We start from the raw sequence: 20,585 nt of genomic DNA, 5'->3' as shown, positions 1-20,585 counted from the left end.
TGAATGCTGTTTTTTCTCCTCTTGGAGAAGCAAATTGCTCATAAGTAAAACATGCTCATTGCTCTTTTATTTGTTGCGAGTAAGCAGAGCACAGCTAACTGGTGATTGATGTCACATTGCCTCATAGAAGAAGACTGGAAAGTCATGGAAGATAGCTAACATGTAGCAGAAGTAGGGGGCATAAGGATGCTCTGGGCTTCTTTTAGATAGATTTCCATTCCTTTCTCCTCTTTCTTTGGGTCTAGTTTTAAAGCTTACATGATTGCATCTGGTTTTGTATACATAAATTCTTTTTTTCCCTTTGTGATATTTTTCAGATATAGTCTTAATAATAAAATATCTGGGTCAGAGAAAATTCACTTTTATAACTCTTATTATAATAATATTGTCATATATTAGCATATTGTTCTTAAAAATATTTGCACCAATCTGCAACCTCCACCAAAAATAACATGGCCCATTTTTCTATAGCCCCTGCCAAACATAGAGTTTATCTTTCATTTCTATTTTTGTCTATGAAAGTGATATTTTGAGGTTGTTTTTGCATTTTTCTGACTATTAGAGAATTTGAACAGCTTTTTATGTGGTTATTAAGTGTTTATTTTTTTCCTATAGATTTTTCTTGTCCTTTGAGGAATGTATATTATTCTAATAAGTATAATCATCCCTTTAAAAATTTTTTAAAACAAGTTTTTGTTCATATTGTCTTGTTTCTTAGAATCATCATAGTTATCCTAAGTATCCTTCTCCCTATGTCAGATAATATATTTTGAGAGTGGAAAAAAATTCAGCACAGCTGATCAGTACATTGAAAAGGTCTAAAAACATTGCAAGATGTAGCACCTGTGGACTCCCCAACTCCACTAATGGGTTGGCTAGGGGAGTGTCTTTCGTACCTTTTCATTTGAATTCTGCTAGATCTTTATAATCTTGTTACATTTACTTTTGTTTGTTTGTTTGTTTGTTTTGGCCCTTCATTCTCTATTTTTACCTTATTGTAGTTACTGTGTATATTGTTTTTTTTTTTTTGTTTTTTTTTTTGCTCTTTCACTTATCTCTGCATCAGTTCATAGAGCTCTTTGCTTCTTTGTATTCATCACACACATCATTTCTCACACCACAGGAATATTACATTACATTCATATACCACAATTTGTCAGAGAAATTGAATTCCATTTCCCCAGTTTTTTCTATGTTATATTCTGTTTTTCTGTTCAATTTGATGTGCATCATTGGATTTCTTTACATTTGCTCAATACCCTGAAAAAGACCCAACTCCTAAGGAGAGAATATACTTGTATTTTCTAATAAAGAAAATTGCTTAATTATGTGATTTTTAAAAATCCAACAAAAACCCTAGATATTCTTCTTATTGAAAGGGGTTCATAGAAAGGCATGTATTAAGGAATGGGTTTGAACTTGAAACTCATGAAGCAGCCACTGACAATGAAATTTTATATTCTTTATGAGTCTCCAAGGCTTCTCCATTGTTGTATCCTTCATCTGAGTTCCAATCTTAGGAAAGTTTTTCCATATGTGAACCAGTTATATAGCCTCTCTTGAGATAATTAGCCACCTGGAGTAAAGATAAAAAAGGAATTTAGCCTGGTGAATAAGTGTTTTGTTGGTATTAGCCTTTTCACAATTTTTCGCTTACTAAAGGCTTAATGGATTGTGGGTTTTGGCTAATAGTGTTTTTCCTTTGGCCCAGCTGAGGATTGATCGTTTGTTGGTCTTCCCTAATACATTGAGCTGTAGTTGGTAGTGTCTATCCATCCTTCCTTCAGCCTTTGAACCTTGATATTTTTGATAACAAGTGAAATAGAAGAGGAAACTCTTCTTCCCCCTCCCCCCACTGTTTCTTCTCCTTTTAGGCTAAGGCTGAGTTTTATACTCAGGCTATTTTACTATAAAGCAGTGATACTGTTTAGTCAGTGTCGGACTCAGACACACAAGCTGCTTTGGCTGGGCTTGCTCTTTATTTGTATCTCTCTGCTGATTTAGGCTATAAATGTCGCAGCTGTTCTCTGATTTCACTTTCCATCAGGTTTAGAAGTGGGCCTGCTTTCAGTCTAGTTGTAGACACAATATATTTGTGCATGCAGTAGTTAAAAAGGAAACAATAAAAATCTTAAAAATTGTTCTCATCTTCCTCTCCTTTCTAAACAGGACAATTAAAAGCCATATTTTTGGCTTAGCATTAGTTTACTAGAAATCTTAATTTTCTGAGGAACAGTCTGTGAAGGGTCATCCTAAATCTCTAAATCTGTGATTAATTATTTTTATACAGTGGGAAACATGTAAACATTTAAAGTATTTCCAAAAGCATTTTTTGGGGGAGAGTAGGTATGGGAGTATAAGGAGAAAATGGTGGCCTGCAGCCATTGACATGTTGATGTAATATAACAGGACCTAATTTCATGACAGGCTGTTGTGAATCAGGAAACTAATACTATAGTTATGTATTTTTATTGGCATGGACCTACTCAATGGACCAGGACTTGCTAAAGCCTGGAGCCAAGAGTATTTACCATATTGTCAGAGTGGCACTGAATAGCCTCTAATTAGCAATTAAGGTGTTTCTAAAATTAGTAACATGAGTTAAATTAAATAGGAATTTGATCTCCTCAGGCAGTTAATTTTTTTCTCTATCGTACTTGTAGTTGAAACGGACATATGTTCTGCTTTCTTGTATCAGGTTAATTGATTGTCCAGAGGACTTATGGATAAGAGACTTCAGAACTCCATTTCAACTCACATTACAATAGCCATTTTTTGCTGAGCTTGCTATAATAGAGCATTGTAGTTGATGTCAGAAGATCTGAGTCCTTCCTTTGCTACTTATCTATTTTATTTTTGCATTTCAATAGTTTTATTAAAAAGGAAATTCCTTTATCTAAGCTAGTATACTTTATTCCATTTCTTCTCCAATAAGAAGTAGATATTGATGAATTGGAAAAGAAAATCTTTAATGAATCAGCTATTTGAGAGTAATAAAAGGGTTTGACTGTAAAACATGTTTATCAAGAAGTTGGCCTTTGTCCTTTAGCTTATCATTAAAGGCAATGTTTTCTTTAAAGGGATATTTGACCTGCTTAATAGCCAGTATTTAAATAGCGCTGGATGGTTTATAGAACACTTTACACACTTTCATTTAGCTTTATTATAATCATTTCAGAACTTAAGTTGCACATTACACTAATGAACCATTTGTAACTCTCTCAATCCTGTCCTAAGATTTTCCACTCAAGGTTCATCTTCATCAACAGTCAATCAGCAAACATTTATTGATCGTTATTATGTATTGGGTGCTGGGGGTATAAAACCACAAATGAGACATTTCTTGTTTTTGAAGACCTTGTGTTCTCTTCACAGAATCAGTAAGTTTTTAAGTTATCGTTTATTTGAATTCAGGAAAATAACACCCATTTCAGTTGCCTTAGGTTGTTTTTTGGTATAGCAACATTAATATAGGATAACATATCCCATCTGTATTCCTTTAAATGTAAAACTCTAAATTGAAAGGTTGTTACAAAACAACCAATAGTAATCCTTTTATAAAAGCTCTACTACAATATTAGCATTTGCTTCTTGAGCAGAGTAAAATTTCATATTGTTAGAGGGACAGTTACTTATACAATGTAAACCTTTTTTTTAACATTTTGTTTTTTAATTTAAACAATTTCAATAGTAGTTTACTTTTTCAAAAACATCTAAAGATAGTTTTCAACATTCATTTTTATAAGACTTTGTGTTCCAGATTTTTCTCCCTCCTTTATCCCCCTTCCCCTGAACAGCAAGCAACCTAATAGAGGTTAAATGTGTGCAATTCTTTTTTTTTTTTAAGCTTTTTATTTACAAGATATATGCATGGGTAATTTTTTAGCATTGACAATTGCAAAACCTTTTGTTCCAATTTTTTCCCTCCTTCCCCCCACTCCCTCCCCCAGATGGCAGGTTGACCAATACATGTTAAATATGTTAAAGTATATGTTAAATACAATATATGTATACATATCCATATGGTTATTTTGCTGTACAAAAGGAATCGGACTTTGAAAAAGTGTACAATTAGCCTGTGAAGGAAATCCAAAATGCAGGCTGACAAAAATAGAGGGATTGGTAATTCTATGTAGTAGTTCATAGTCAACTCCCAGAGTTCTTTTGCTGGGTGTAGCTGGTTCAGTTCATTACTGCTCTATTGGAACTGATTTGGTTCATCTCATTGTTGGAGAGGGGCTCGCCCATCAGAATTGATCATCATATAGTATTGTTGTTGAAGTATGTAATGATCTCCTGGTCCTTGTGCAATTCTTTTAAACATATTTCTATATTTGTTATGTTGTGCAAGAAAAATCAAGCCAAAAGGGGAAAATACACAAGAAAGAACAAAAGGCAGACCAAAAAAAGTAAAAATGTTATGTTTCAATCTCCATAGTTCTCTCTCTGGATGTGGATGGAATTTTCCATTCCAAGTCTATTGTAATTGACTTGAATCACTGCATGCAATGTGGATTTTTAAAAAAGGGGTTAGATAGAGACCATATGAATTATTCCACATAAAACTTTGTTATCCTGACATTGATGAAAATCTTGTTTCCTAGGATAATATTTGAGGAACACTTAAGTTGAACAGATTAATTAAGACCTTTTATAGGATGTTACTAAAAAAAATGTAAATGTCATGTGTTCAACTAAAATAACTTATCATCATTGGATGATGTAGAGGTATAGGGTTTAATGAGATAGTTTATGTTATTTTAATGATTCATGACATCCACTTTATCCTAAAGTAGATCATTCTCTCTTTCTGAAGTTGATCTGCTTTCCCAATTCAAATCATATTGAACCTTATTTAGTATCAAATCAGATTTTGCCTTCAGAATCACCTAAAATCTATATACTTCTCTAAATGTAGATGTAAATTCTCCATTTTTCATTCTTCTCATTATATTCTCGTTTCATATTTGTATTTTAGCTTTGAGGTTTCAGAGAATATCATTTAATTCTAATAATGGTTCAACTATAACATATCAGTTTCATATGTATCTTCCACAGGTTTAAAAACACCAGTGTTAACTTCCTTACTAGGTTTCAGGCTGAATTCACATCCTTAATGAAAGCTGGTTCTTCACTGTAAGACTCCTATTAAAGTGCAATTTCAAAAATTTCTGTAAGATGGGCTGTTTTGTAACAGTTCATCAACTTATTTGTAAGATGTCTAAACACAATTTATTTCAACTTCCAAGCAATTGGCAGAGGGAACTTGTTTTAATATTTAGTTAGGCACTTGTGACAAGTTCCTGCCAGAAGCTCAGAGCCTTGCCCTTGATTTTGGAATGCTTCTGAAGACATTTTCCTCATGTGAATTTCATAAATTTTGGCACTTGATTCTTCAGCTATAAACAGTGCCAACGTGGAACCAGGAGATGATGCTGTACTTGATGATGGAGAAAAGGCAGCCTGCTCAACCTTTGGGCTTCATTGTTCAGTTGTTTTAGTCACATTTCACTGTTTGTTACCCCAGATGGGAGTTTTCTTGGCCAAAGATATTGGACTGATTTGTCATTTCTTTTTCCTGCTCATTTGACAGTTGAGGAAATTGAGGTAAACAGGGTTATGTGACTTGTCCAAGATCACACAGCTAGTGTCTAAGACCAAATTTGACTTCAGGAAGATGAGATTTCCTGACTTTAGGTCCTATGCTCTGTCCCCTGTGCTACCTAGTGGTCTAGGGAGTTTGTACCCTAGATAAATAAGGAGGTTTGTAAAAGACTCGCTTGTCTTTTCTTCAGTGAGTTCAAAGGACCTAACTTAAATGAACCACATCTTTGGATATAGTAGATATGATGACTGAGCTACTGTCAGTGAGCTCTGAAAGATGGTAAAGAACAGGGGAGATTCTCAGAATTGCAAAATGTCCTGATTTCTTTAAAAAGGGGGATTATAGGTTTAAAGTTAGACATAAAAGCCTTCTAATTCAGCCCCTTCATTTTTTAAAGAAACTGAGGCCCAAGAGGTGAAGTGGCTTGCCCAAAGGCACACCAGTAGCAAGGAAAAGAAGCAGAATTTGAACCCAGATCCTCTGGCTTCCTTTTCATTGTACCATGAAACTAGAGTCTATAAATCATAGGGCAATCAACATGACATTAATTCCTATATGTATATATATATATATATATATATATATATATATATATATATATATATATATATTTTTTTTTTTAATTGACAAAACATATACATGGGTAATTTTTCAACACTGACCAACTTTTCCCCTCCTTCCCTTCACCCCCTCCCCTAGCTGTTAATTATGTTAAATTATATGTTAAATACAATATATGTATACATACTTATACAGTTATCTTGTTGCATAAGAAAAATCGGATTTAGAAAGAAGGTAAAAATAACCTGGGAAGAAAAACAAAAAGCAAGCAAACAGTAACAGAAAGAGTGTAAATGCTATGTTGTGGTCCACACTCATTTCCCAGTGTTCTTTCACTGGGTGTAGCTGGTTCTGTTCATTACAGATTAATTGGAACTGATTTGGTTCATCTCATTGTTGAAGACAGCCATGTCCATCAGAATTGATCATCATACAGTATTGTTGTTGAAGTATATACTGATCTCCTGGTTCTGCTCATTTCACTCAGCATCAGTTGATGTAAGTCTCTCCAAGCCTCTCTGTATTCCTCCTGTTGGTCATTTCTTACAGAACAATAATATTCCATAACATTCATATACCATAATTTACCCAACCATTCTCCAATTGATGGGCATCCATTCAGTTTCCAGTTTCTAGCCACTATGGAAAGGGCTGCCACAAACATTTTTGCAAATACAATGACATTGATTCTTAACAACAAAAAAAAATCTAGTGGCTTGGGTTAGTGACATCTAGAAAAAGTGCTCATTACAAACAATTAGCATAGTATCACAGACAAGCCTGCCAGACTCCCCTGGTTTGCTTTTGTAATTACCTTTTCCATCAGGGCAATGCTATAGGTCAGCTATGGGACAAATTGTGGCCCCCAAGAAGAATACATACCAATCAGATTAAAATGAAGTTGGGAAATATTTACAAAATAAATAAAAATACAATTGAATATAGGTAATATTAGTATGTGATGAATTCCTCTGTGTGTGTGTGTGTGTGTGTGTGTTCGTGTGTTCAGTGGCTCTGTTTTCTGTTCGAGTTAGACATCACTGCTACAAGTAACATTTAATTAGATCTTAGCAAAGCATTTGACAAAGTCATTGGATTCTTCTAGAAAAGTGAAGAGATGTGGGCTAGAAGACAGTCTAATTGGGCAGATTTGGAATTGGTTCATGGGCCAGACTCAAGGAAGAAACGTTAATGATTTGAAGTCAGTCTGGAAAGTAGTCTTTAGCACAGAGTTATCTGTGGCCCTCTGCTGTTTACCATTTTTATTAATTGAGTTATGTAACAGTAAAGATGACATGTTTATCTAGTTTACAGATGATTTGAAGATGAGGAGGAAAGTTATCACTCTAATTTGGCAGAATTTAAAAAATCTTGAAGGCTAAATTAATAAGTTTGCCTTGAGATTGGGGACTATTTCCATCTATATATTTCGAGGGCCTAGCACAATGTTGGGCATCATAAGTGCTTATTGAGGTAAATCTGAGATGAAGTTTAATGGAGGTTTAACACAGTGTCTTACTCACCTTTTAGTTTAATTTGTAGAATTTAATCAATTCCATAAAGTCAAGACAGTGTAGGTTTGTTTAGGCAGCAGCACCAGCTGCTGGGGTTATAGTGAACAACAAGATTGAAGGGCAGCTGGAAAAGTGAATGAATGCCTATGGGCTGATTGTGCCCATCCCACAGCTCTAGGGTGACTCTTCAGAACCTAATTAGTGACTCTTCAGGGTCTTTCTCACTCCATAATTATGATTCTTTGGTCCTGTGGGAAAGTATCTCATGATCCTGGTGAGGTCTGGGATGCTTTTCAAATATTATCTTACCCATCTTTGCTCAGTTCTGGAAATCACCTTTTAGGAAGAAGAACAAAGAGTGCATGGTGAAGGGTCTTCCCTTTGGGCCACATGAAAACTGCATGACGAAACTGGAGATGTTTAGGTTGGAGAAAAGAAGATTTAAAGAGTGTGGCAGGAAAGAACGTGTTCTGGCTGCCTTCAGTTGAAGAGTTGTCCCATTGATCTGCTATAGGCAAGAGTTGTAAAAACAGATTTATGGTTAGTGTGGGGGAAAAACCACTTAACACTGGTGGCCTTAACAGGCATTCAATACTCCTAGCTGGGATGCCCAGTGGATAGTGCCATGGGCTAGAACCATGAGGATCCAAGTTCAGATATGACGTCATTCATTTCCTAGCTGTGTGGCCCAGGGCAGACCATTTAATTCCAGTTTATTTTAGTTTCTTCAACTGTAAAATGGGCATGGTAAGAGCATCTATCTTGCCAGGTTCTGAGGATCAGATGAGATAATATTTGTAAAGCACTTAGCACAGTGCACTAGCATATAGTAGGTGCTCCATAAATGCTTATTCCTTTCTTTTGTTCCCCTTCCCCTCCCTGAAGGCTTTAAAAGCAAAAGTTCTCTGACCTTCTGTCAAAGAAGGAAGCTGAGCTAGATGATTCTCAAGTTTCTTTAATAGCTATGAATCCTCTTGGCTCCCACTGTCCAAGGGATCTGGCTCTGCTGATGGCCCTAGGAAATGCAGAGAAAATCTCTCAAGTATAGGTATGCCTCTTGTCTGTAGTCTTCTCCAAAGAACAGATTTAAGTTAGCTGTTTTATTTCCTCTCCATAGAAATCATATCAAATTCAGGGTACACAGAAATAACTACAGATTACACAAAACACCGAAATAACTCCTGGCCCTTATGCTCCTATTGGAAAAGGACAAGTTTGTGGGATGACTGAGTAGAGATTTTGCATCCACCAGGTTTCATCTGCCAAGCAAGTCACAAGGGCTGGCAACTAGGGCATTGCTTAAGTTCTTATGAGAAGAGTGTTGTTGTGGAGATTTACCCCCCTCTCTTTATTCGCCCCCTGCCCTGGGAAGCTGGCACCTTATTCAGGAACCCTTCATCTAACAAAGTAGCTGTCAGGCCTGGAAAGGTCCATTTTTTCAGGGCTGCTTGTTGCTGACCTCTGTTTGGAGAAGGGTCCAGAAAAGGAGAAGCAGGTGGCCGGAACTTGGCCTTCTCTAGGCAGGCACCTCTTCCTGTTCACCTGGACTTGAGCTATGAGCTATCATCACCATATGTGCTCAAGAGAAGTCTGTTCTTTCCCTCTCACTGGAAGTTCATAGTAGAGTGTCCAAAAGAGGGAGCAAAGCCATTCCCACAGTTCTTAGAATCTGATAAATCTCTCCTTCTAACTCTCCTGGTCCCTCATCTCTGCCACAGGTCCCGCACTTAAGGGGACTTATCCAGCAAGGAGCCAGAGAGGGGGTAGCCATCTCCATGTCGCTATGGGTGATGATCCTTTCTGACAAAGGAGTGTGCATCCTTGGGTGTAGAGGGGACTTGGGTTCCTGATAAGCAATTCCATTCTCTTCTTCCTGCCCCAGTCTGCAGCTCCTCAGTAAACTTAGGATGTTATGTGATACTGACCCAGAGGAGCAGAGGCCTCTGGACTTTCATGGTGTTATAAGGATCTGGTTGGTTTTTACATTCTGTTGACCATAATCACAAACTGATACTTTTGAAGAGCTTGAAGATGATGGTAGATGATAAATGTATGGGCTCAGCACCCTGTTGCATTGTGAGAATGAAAGGCAATACTTCAAGTTTAGAATCATAGATTGTTAGGTTGAAATTACGTTAGAAATTCTATCACCCAATTTTCTAATTTTATAAATGAGGAAAATAAGGCCCTTAGAGATAGATAATGAGATATGGAGTCAGAACTGGAATACAGATCTTTGTTGGGAAAAAAAACTAAATCACTCTTCCTTATTAAATCAAATCTGAAAAAAATAGAGGAGAGGATTGTATTAGAAATACTGTCAGCCACAGAAGATAAAAGGCTTCTTGTATTGAATTCTGATAAGTCAAGATTATTTCTAGAAGACTTGGGAATCATTAGCTTAAATTTAATCCATGCTATTTACTGTTAGTTTATGTAATGAGAGACTATAGCAGGGAATTAATGAGGCCATGGTTGGTTCAGTCTTTTGTAGGCCACTTAGTTAGCTTTGCACTTTCCATGGTCACATTTTTCACACCTAAATCTGGCCAGCTGCCTTGTAAATATATGCTCTGGGAGCAAAGACGGCCCAGGGAAAATAGAGGTGGGGAAAATCAATCTGTCATATCACTGCTGCTCCTGTAGCCAGACTCTGATGGCCTTGTAGCTTGATAGTGATTGTGCTTGGTTGATAGTGCCAGAATAACCAAAGGAGTTTGAAGACTTGTGGGTAGACTCCAGTTCTGTCATCTGATTATGTCAAGAAGGCTCCCAATAGAAGAGCTCAAAAACTCTGGGCATCTCCTCTTGCCTCCTCATCTTACTTACTGTATCGTTTTTGCTCATCCTAGGTCATTTTGTTTGTGTACTTCTCTGGTGATAATCGTCATTGTGCAGGTCGGTAATTTGAGCTGCTGCTTCCACATTTTGTGTTATTGTTTTCTATATTCTCTGACTTAGGAAGACATCTACATTAGCTTTTTTTTTTTTTTTTTTTTTTTTTTTTTTAACTCTGGGCAGAGGCTTAAATATTGCCAGACTCTGTTTATTGGAAAGAAATCAAGTCACTCTTTTATTACTGCATCAAATTCAGTAGTTAGAAGTAAGGATTGTATTGGGAGAAGTGATAACAGCCATGGAAGACAAAAGGCCTTTCACACTGGATTTTGACCTAAAGTCACATCTTGAAGAAAAAATATTTAAATGAACTACTCAGCCAAGCCAGAGAAACATGGGCTCTTGCCAAGATGCCTCCAAACCTCTTAATCATTTGGTACTTTCTGGCCATTTTAAACATTTCTTTACTAGTACCGAAAGGAACTCTGCAAGCTATAGACATCTTTGTTTCCTACATTAATCACTTTTTTAGATTTCAGGTATCATGAAGGCAGTTCTTTGGAGAAGAGGAAGAAACCACAACACTATATCTTTGATTTGGAAGTGTGCAGAACCAGTAATGCCAGATTTCTCCTGTCACTAGAGCAAAATTTAAATGCACATTTGCATTACAATTGATTGAATCCTTCATAAAAGATTTCTTTTTACTTATTAGGATAAGTCTCTATTGCTTCCCTTGATCAGAACTTGTGTTATTATAAATGTAGCTTATTTTCCTTTTTTATCATGGGCCCATTTCCTTCTTAGCTCCTAGGCTCTGCTGCTCATGGGAATGAAAATGCTTTTTATCTCTATTTTAAAGTTAAAGAATTAAATGTCCAATTTGTAGTTGATTTACATAATGACAGGATACAGAGAAAATATACAGGAAGTAAGTTATAACTGAATATGGAATTAACATTTCAATCGAAAGCTCTTTAGGTTATTCAATCTTCTAAGTGGGACTTTTGGATCATAGATTCATATCCCTGGAAGGGACTTTTTCAATCACTTGGTGTAGCTTCATTTTTCAGATAAGGAAATTAACAAATCAGAGAAGCCATTTTTAGATATTCCTAATTATTTACTTGTTAAATTAATGAATGGAGGAAGGATATAGTGAAGATTAAATACTCTTAGGAATAGTATATAATAAAGTTTAATTTAAGCAACTCAAGGACTTGATCTGGAGGCCTGCACTGTGATAATATTTATGAGAATTACTGCAGACCTATTTCAACATAGACCTGTATTTCATATTACAAATCATGTTTCCTCCTATCCCTTATGATACTTACCTAATAAAATATTTTTCCCACTTGTCAACTACGATGTCCTATGCTTGTTAATTTAGTTATCAGGATTATAACAGAATACTCAGAATGCATTTCATTTAGTTGTTTGCCATCTAACCTTTTCTGTTTGGAAAAGAAGGGTACTATAGAAATAGTATCTGTTTTGAATTTATAGTTTTATAGCAAATAATACATGTTAGTGGCATAGAATAATACTAATAGAACCAAAATAAGTAAACGTTGAGAGAATAAGTAACTCTAGGAAAGTGTAATAAGCTTTTACTGTTTTGTTTGTTTTGTTCTTTACCAAAACAATCAAAGTGAACAAATGCTATAAATTTTCTACTCACAGGTGACATTTTTGGGTGACTGGATTGGGGAGATTCACAGGGTTGGGTTTTTTTTTTTTTTTTTTGGAGGATGACTGGGATCTTTTGAGTTAGAGGCTGTGATTAGAAAAGCCATGGCCATTGTCATATGGCTAGAAACAAAGGAGGGTGAGAAAAAAGTGTGAGAAGCTAAAGCCTCATATGGTATAGAAGCAATGGTGGTAGAGATGTCTAGACATTCATAGGATGAAAACTATAAGAATGAAGCCAATGACAAAAACTCATGGCCAAAGATGGTTCCCAAATGGGCTAGAGATCCCAATGCAAGTAGACACCTTGTGTATTATTACTGAAGTATTACTGAGATTTTGAGGGATGAGGCCTATGATTAGTAGGCTTTGCCTTCTGTACAAGTCACCTATTAGGGTTATTCTCAAAGTTTTTGTTTTTCTTTTATATTGAGGCTGGCAAGAGAAAGAAGAAGAGAAGATAAATGTTTTTTATTTCCTATTAGATTGTCAACCCTATGAAAGTAGGACTGTTTTTTTGCCTCTTTTTGTAACCCAAGTGCTTGGCAGAGTACTTAGGATGGAGGAGGCACTTACTCAAGGTTGACTGACTGACTGTTATACTCAAGATTGACTGACTGACTGTTAATTGAAAAGTTGAAATAAAAATAACTAAAGAAAAAAAAACATGAAAAAATATGACAAAGTTGAATAGATTAAAAAGTATGTCAGGAAATGTCGCAAGATGGTCGTGGGATAGTGGATAAAGAGCTGGAATTGGAGCAGAAAGACCTGGGTTCTTGTCTTACCTCTTAACACATTCCAGCCTGGGCAAGCTTATCTGTTCGGGCATCACTTTGTGATTTTGTGGAACCAGAGTTGTTAATCTGAAAGGTTTCCTGAACCAATGAAATCACAGGTGTAGACCTCTAGACCAAAATTTAAAAAAAAAAAAAAAAAAAAAAAAAAAAAGAAGAAAAGTTAAAGGAATGAGAATCCCAAGGGCATTTGCACAGACATCACTTTTTTACATTTCTACTTTAGACTGATTATTAAGAAAAAGAATTTAAACCATATTGAGAGGGGCAATGCCAGTTAGAAATCAAGAATAATTTCCTAATAGTCTAAATTGTCACAAGTGGAATGAGTTGCCAATATACTAACTTATAATTTTTTTAGATTTGTCCTTGTTGAAACTGGGAGCATAAACTTGTTGGTCTTCATGCCTACCTTCCTGGTTTTCTGAGTAACTCTATTCTTTTTTTTTTTTTTTTTTTTTTTTTTTTTCCCCCTGAGGCTGGGGTTAAGTGTCTTGACCAGGGTCACACAGCTAGGAAGTGTTAAGTGTCTGAGACCAGATTTGAACTTGGGTCCTCCTGAATTCAGGGCTGGTGCTCTATCTACTGCGCCACCTAGCTGCCACCTAGCTGCCCCCTTTCTGAGTAACTCCATTTGATAGGCTCAATTTTCATTTGAGAGCTAAATAGAGAATTTATAAGCTGCTTTGGAAATGGGAGGGAAGGAAGGAGAGAGATTGATTGATTTTAGGGGGAAGAATAGAATCATTTAGGTATAGAAGAAATGAAACAGAAACTTGGTTTACCTAAAACAATATTGTGTTGTTTAAACTAGACACACTATATTATGATTTACCAATATTCATTTTAAGATTTTTGGAATGCAGATTCAGGACTCACAGAATTTATTTTTCTTCCTTTGCTTGTACCAAACTCCTGTCCTAGTAAAACATTCTCCTCTTCAAAATGTTCCCACTTAAAATGTGGCATTTGATAGCTTCATTCGTTATATTTAATGTACCAGTAGACCAAATCCATTAAGAATAGACAGAGTGCTCTTTTTTATCATAGACATTCTTAGAAGTATTAGGTATTAATGGATTCTGCAATATTTATGTCAAATTTAGTGTTTAGCACTTAACTTGTTTTTTAAATAGCCTTCTAAACAAGACTTTAAGTAAAATAATTTCAAAATGTAAGTATTTATTCTTCTTTCCTACTATACCCCATTCCCAAAGACAGATAAATAATAAATTAAAAGGATCATAATAATAATTCACATTTGTATAGTGCCTTAAAATTTTTAAAGGATTTTTCTTATAACAACTCCATGAGGGAAAATTATATACTACAATACTCAGGAATTAAAAATTACAGATATGTAAAGGATAATGGGAAGACACCTGGGCTTGAGTAGGCTGAAATATATATCAACAATAATCTGTGTGAGAAATCATACTGTTGAATACTGAAAATCAGACCTGAAAAGAAGGCAGGTTGGTCAGTGAGAATGAGAGGGAGCATATTGGATAACCCAAGGGGTACATGGATAAGTGGTATTGGAAGAATAAGATGGGCAGCTAGCTCCTCCATGGAGGATTTATGAGAAAACATGAGTAAGAATCACATAGGATGAGAGAGCATGGAAAAATGGAGATGTGCACTAGTAGAGGGAACACCCATTCCATTGTAATAATGGATCCATCAAATCATGCATTTGTTCCCTATGTTGGGCCAGTAGCCCTTTGGAAAACTTGCAAAAGAATTTATTTCAATGTTAGTTCTTTTCTTTTCTTCTTCTCCTCCTCCTCCTCCTCCTCCTCCTCCTCCTCCTCCTCCTCCTCCTTCTCCTCCTCCTCCTCCTCCTCCTCCTCCTCCTCCTCCTCCTCCTCCTCCTTCTCCTCCTCCTCCTCCTCCTCCTCCTCCTCCTCCTCCTCCTCCTCCTCCTCCTCCTCCTCCTCCTCCTCCTCCTCCTCCTCCTCCTCCTCCTCCTCCTCCTCCTCCTTCTTCTTCTTCTTCTTCTTTTTAAATCCATACCTGTGAGTTCATTACTATAGGGAACTCCTAACCTGGAAGCTCACATTGAATGCGCAGCTTGTCTATAACATTCAATTTTAGAGAATTGATTGGGTGTCCAGTGATTCAGAGACACAATATGATCTCAAGTCTTCTTGACTTCCCAGCCTGTCCCCTGCCCACTGGACCATTTTGCTTGTCAGTTCTTTTATAACTTGTTAAAATTTTAATTTTTCTTATATTTGAGGTTTATCACTTTTTTAAATAGGTTAACAAATATTTGAGTGACTATTTTGAGAGGAATTTGTGAGATATGTATATATGTATTCTTTTATGTAAAGGATTATTTACATATATACAGGTCTTTCTTGGTCTACTCTGCTTATGGTTAATCAGTGATTGGTCTAGTCCTGAGTACCTTGTGTATGAAGTCAATGCCCTTGGCTTCTTGAGTGGTTTATTTCAAGAAAATAGAGTGAACAATACATTGGGAAATATTGTGTCATCTTTTGGTCTGGGCAACTCTGAAGAACCAGCTGTTGACTTGAAAGGCTTTTATTGTGACACAAAAGCTCTATTGTATATAGAAGCAATGGATATTTCACAGTGGAATATATGTGTTTTCCCCATCTGTTTCTGAGTAGTCAACTTAGAAGAGAACGATTTGGATTCATTAACTTACACACGACTTCTGGTGCCCCAAATTGTTGATTATGATTTAAAATGTTTTTAAAATGATTGCTTTCATAGTTAGAAATTTTCTTTTTCTTTTCTTTCTTTTGTTTTTCTCTTTAAAGTCCTTATTAGGCCATTTAGTTAAAATGGCAAATTTAAGGAATATTTGGTTCAGGGATTAAAAACAACATAAGCCTGCATTTAAAAAAAATTATTTGTACTTTACATTAGATGTGTTTTAACTCAATTATTTATTAAGATATTTGTGTTTTGTAATATTTTATTATTATCATTCAGTGCTTTATAATAAGAGGTAGAATCCAAATCCTACATGGATATAAAATTATATTCTTGAATAGTGAACTTCTAGATATCATATGTTTAATAGATATGACATAGTTGGGTTATTGTGACTTCTAATAGTTTGACTTTGTTATTATCTAGATTTATTGTTTATGCAATTAGTGGCTTTAAAATTCACGTTGTTTCATAGTTGTACTTGGCTATAAGGAATAACAGCATAATTTTAAAATTAACTATCCATATGAAAATTTGATTAATGTGACTAATCAAGAAACATTATTGAATATCATTGATTCACTAATTTAGAGGTACATTATGATATTTGATTATTGGATTTAAATGTTCCATATAGTTACCAAAGAAATGAAGATATCATTGCTTTTATGTCAGTCCCTCCTCTCCCCCCATTTCCATGTTGAGTTTATATGGGAATTGCTTTTATGAGGAGATTTAACAATTTTAACCAATTTTGTAGAAGTTTGAGTTGAGACATTTTGATGATAGACAATTTTATATTGCACATGGAATGTTATGTGATAGTCAGATTTTCTGAGCATTTAGAATTCTAGAGCTAAAGAGTTAATAATCATTCTTTCTTCTCCTCTTTTAGGTTGGAAAGGAGACTGTTCAGACAACTGAGGATCAAATTTTAAAGAGAGACATGCCACCAGCATTTATTAAGTGAGTGAATCAAAATTCTACTATGTGCTAAATAAATACTTTTACTAAGCAGAAGTTTTACTTATGGTATTCTTGGGAGGTAAAAACAATTGATCTAAGAAGTCAGCTTTGTGTCAAAAATAGGAATCAAAACTTCTCCTTTTGATTCTCAGGTTTGATTTCCATCATTAACATTTTTACCATTCATGATTATCTCTGAGTTTTGCTTTTCATATCCGACTCTGCCAAAATCCCACCTGGCATCATGAGTGAACATGAATCCTACACTAAATGCTTTTGCAAATAGTCTACTTTGTTATAGACATAGCTAGCAAAACTGACTGAAGCTTTGGGGATTGCACGAGAACTTCATGTTGGCTAAATTTACCCCTTGATTCTAGTTGTAGCATTCAGATTTTCTATTGTCCCATTGGAGTCTGGACTTAAAATCAAGAATGTATGTATTATCTTCTACACTCTGGGCTTTAGTCCCAATTTCCATGGGCTGAGGAGACAGTATATAATTTTTTAGTAATAAATTAGAATTCCATTTTATTTCTTATCTGCTTGAATGAGTGCTTCTGCAAGATCATACTCAGATTATTTCATCTTTGCAAAAAGTTTCATTCTCCATGTGTCAGAAACTAAGATACAAAAATCTCTGGTTTTTACTGGATTCTTTTGACGTTATCTATGAAGTTCCTAAGTTGGTCTTTCTTAAGCTAACTCTTTGTGTTCTAAAATTCTGTGATTCTATTTTTTTCTAATGTGTTGTACTGACAGCTTAATAGTTTTTAAAAATGGCTCTTGGAGTCTGATATATTGTACAATTTAATTTAGCTGAACAAATATTGATTGGTCCTGGGGGGGGGGGCTCCTGGGAGGAGGATGTGAAGATGAATAAGATGGTTCCTATTCTCAAGGAGTTTATAAACTAGTGGGAAAGATAACATGTGCAGAGTCACAATACGAAGCAGAATTTGATTTTCCCACAGGAGAAATTGGAAGTATAATGAAATATGGAAGTAGGGGGAATGGCTTACTTTTGGCTTGGAAGGGAGCAAGGTGGAAGATCAGAGAAAGCTTCATGAAGGAGATATCATTCATTTTGCATCAGTCTGTCTTTTTATCTTACCTCACGGTGAACATGTTTTTATTTATAAGGTAAAAACTTGTGTAAGAGACTTGTATTTTCTGACCAAAATATTACAAATGAAGAAACTCTTCAGTAAACTGCATGTCCAGGGTCAGTGGAGGCCTTTTTGCAGTTTTAAAATTGTTTTGTACCCTAAAAATGCTCTGCAAAATCTTTATGTATGTGTTTCTGATTGTGTCATTCACTGAGTTAAAAATTTCAGATGGCATTGAAAGCTTACTGTGTTACTTCCAACCTAATAAATACCTCTAGGAAAATGGTAATGATCTCAAAGACTAGACATGGAAGCATCCCTTTGAGGCTGTCAAATGTGTATATATGTATGCCAGAGAAATAATAGAAGGGATTGTTTCAGAGACTTGGGAAGTCATGTATGAACTGATGCAGAGTGAAGTGAACAGAACCGAGGAACAATTTGTGCAATTGCAATAGCAAATGTAAGAGTTAAGAATTTTGATCAACGCAATGATGAGCCATGTATATGCAAGACACTGAAACCATAATTCCAGGGGACTGATCTTGAAGAAGGTATTGATAATGAAGAATGCTACTGACCTCCTGACAAAGAAGTAAAGGACTCAAGATGCAGAATGAGACATAATTTTTGAACATGGCTATTGTGAGATTTTCTTTGGCTAATTGTTGAAATGGTTTTGGTTTTATTTATTTATTTGTTTGTTTTTAGGAGGGGGAATTTGGGAGGAAAGCAATTTGTTAGTTGAGAGAGAGAGAGATGGATGCAAAGAAACCCTGAAAGATAAACTTGTATCTTAAAATTAGACCCCAAACTATGACTATTATTCTCTAACTTTAGGGAAAGAAGAATCTGAAACTGATATTATGTGATCTGTAGTATTTAGTAAGGAACCTATTGGAAGACCTCTTTGGCAAAGAGAGGACTCCTTGAAAAGAACTTCAGTTATCTAATAGCACCTTCATAGTCCTGTGTTCACATAGCTAATCAATTAGAATTCAAGGTTTGCAGATTTTTGTATAAGATGGATATAGTATTTGATTGTTAGGGTATGAAATAAGTTACATTTTTTCATTATAATGGCTATCAGAACAGTGGTATCTGTTAAAGCAGTGTCAGTAGTGTGATAATCATGTGCCCATTGTGTAAGTGATGTATGCTCCTTATGAGGGTACCAACAGGGTTGCCAACTATTGCACTTATTAAGTAATTATGTTTTATTTATTATTATCATTCAATATTTAATGAAACTCCCTGTGCCAAGCTTTGAAAGTTTAAATTATTTTGTTCCCATTCATTTGTATGAAGTAGAGAGTCTGAAGCGACCTCAGCAGTCACCCAGTCTAATTGTATAGAAACAAATCCCTTGTATAATATTCCTAAAAATGATCATCTGGTGTCTACTTCAATCAATCAATTAAACATTTATTAAGTTCTATGTGCCAGGCACTGTGCTGGGTATTGGGGATACAGAAGCCAAAAAAAAAAAATCAATCACTACACTCAGGGAGCCAGCTTGTTATTGGGAAGGCAACATGTATATAAACATATACTGAATAATTGTATGCAAAATAAATAGGGACATAGGGATTAGGCTTGTAATTTCTTGGTATAGATGGAATTCCTGGATGAGGAGACTCTACCAGTGCATGGAGACATCTTCTCTACAACTGAAGGGTCTAAAAAGTTGCTTAGAGAACTTCAGTGATTTAACCTAAATTTATAGGTCAGAGATGAGACTTGAACCCAAATGTTCCTGGCTTGGAGGCCAGCTCTTCATCTTCCACTTTGCACTGCTGCTCGCTTCTCTGAGTCTTATCTCCAAGTAGATGATGATTCAATCTAGAAGAGCTGATGAAGTCACTGAGAGAGTGGAGAGAGAAAAGAGATGGCCCAAGGCAGAGACCTTACATACATCCATAATAAGGGGACAGACTGGAGGAGCCGACATGAACAGCTGCCCAGTAGAGCAGAGAGGGCTAAGCAGTGATTGGTCTAGTCCTGTGTACCTTGTGTATGAAGTCAATGCCCTTGGCTTCTTGAGTGGTTTATTTCAAGAAAATAGAGTGAACAATACATTGGGAAATATTGTGTCATCTTTTGGTCTGGGCAACTCTGAAGAACCAGCTGTTGACTTGAAAGGCTTTTATTGTGACACAAAAGCTCTATTGTATATAGAAGCAATGGATATTTCACAGTGGAATATATGTGTTTTCCCCATCTGTTTCTGAGTAGTCAACTTAGAAGAGAACGATTTGGATTCATTAACTTACACACGACTTCTGGTGCCCCAAATTGTTGATTATGATTTAAAATGTTTTTAAAATGATTGCTTTCATAGTTAGAAATTTTCTTTTTCTTTTCTTTCTTTTGTTTTTCTCTTTAAAGTCCTTATTAGGCCATTTAGTTAAAATGGCAAATTTAAGGAATATTTGGTTCAGGGATTAAAAACAACATAAGCCTGCATTTTAAAAAATTATTTGTACTTTACATTAGATGTGTTTTAACTCAATTATTTATTAAGATATTTGTGTTTTGTAATATTTTATTATTATCGTTCAGTGCTTTATAATAAGAGGTAGAATCCAAATCCTACATGGATATAAAATTATATTCTTGAATAGTGAACTTCTAGATATCATATGTTTAATAGATATGACATAGTTGGGTTATTGTGACTTCTAATAGTTTGACTTTGTTATTATCTAGATTTATTGTTTATGCAATAAGTGGCTTTAAAATTCACGTTGTTTCATAGTTGTACTTGGCTATAAGGAATAACAGCATAATTTTAAAATTAACTATCCATATGAAA

At 35.4% G+C, this 20,585-nt stretch overlaps 1 protein-coding gene across 4 annotated transcripts in view; it reads left to right on the top strand.

Moving 5' to 3' along the window:
* VCL (vinculin) overlaps positions 1 to 20,585 on the top strand; it is a 108,758-nt gene that overhangs the window by 26,624 nt on the left and 61,549 nt on the right. For 2 of the 4 annotated variants that reach the window (XM_074296777.1, XM_074296778.1), the window contains exon 2: positions 16,591 to 16,661. The exons of the other annotated variants lie outside the window; for them this stretch is intronic. In XM_074296777.1, the coding sequence (XP_074152878.1) occupies positions 16,591 to 16,661 (71 nt within the window). The remainder of the gene's footprint in view (positions 1 to 16,590; positions 16,662 to 20,585) is intronic. 4 annotated transcript variants of the gene reach the window in all.

Source organism: Sminthopsis crassicaudata, chromosome 2 (genome assembly GCF_048593235.1).
Source record: "Sminthopsis crassicaudata isolate SCR6 chromosome 2, ASM4859323v1, whole genome shotgun sequence".
Lineage (NCBI taxonomy): Eukaryota > Metazoa > Chordata > Mammalia > Dasyuromorphia > Dasyuridae > Sminthopsis > Sminthopsis crassicaudata.
The sequence above is the reverse complement of the archived record's forward strand: the minus strand, read 5'-3'. Positions and strand labels throughout refer to the sequence as shown.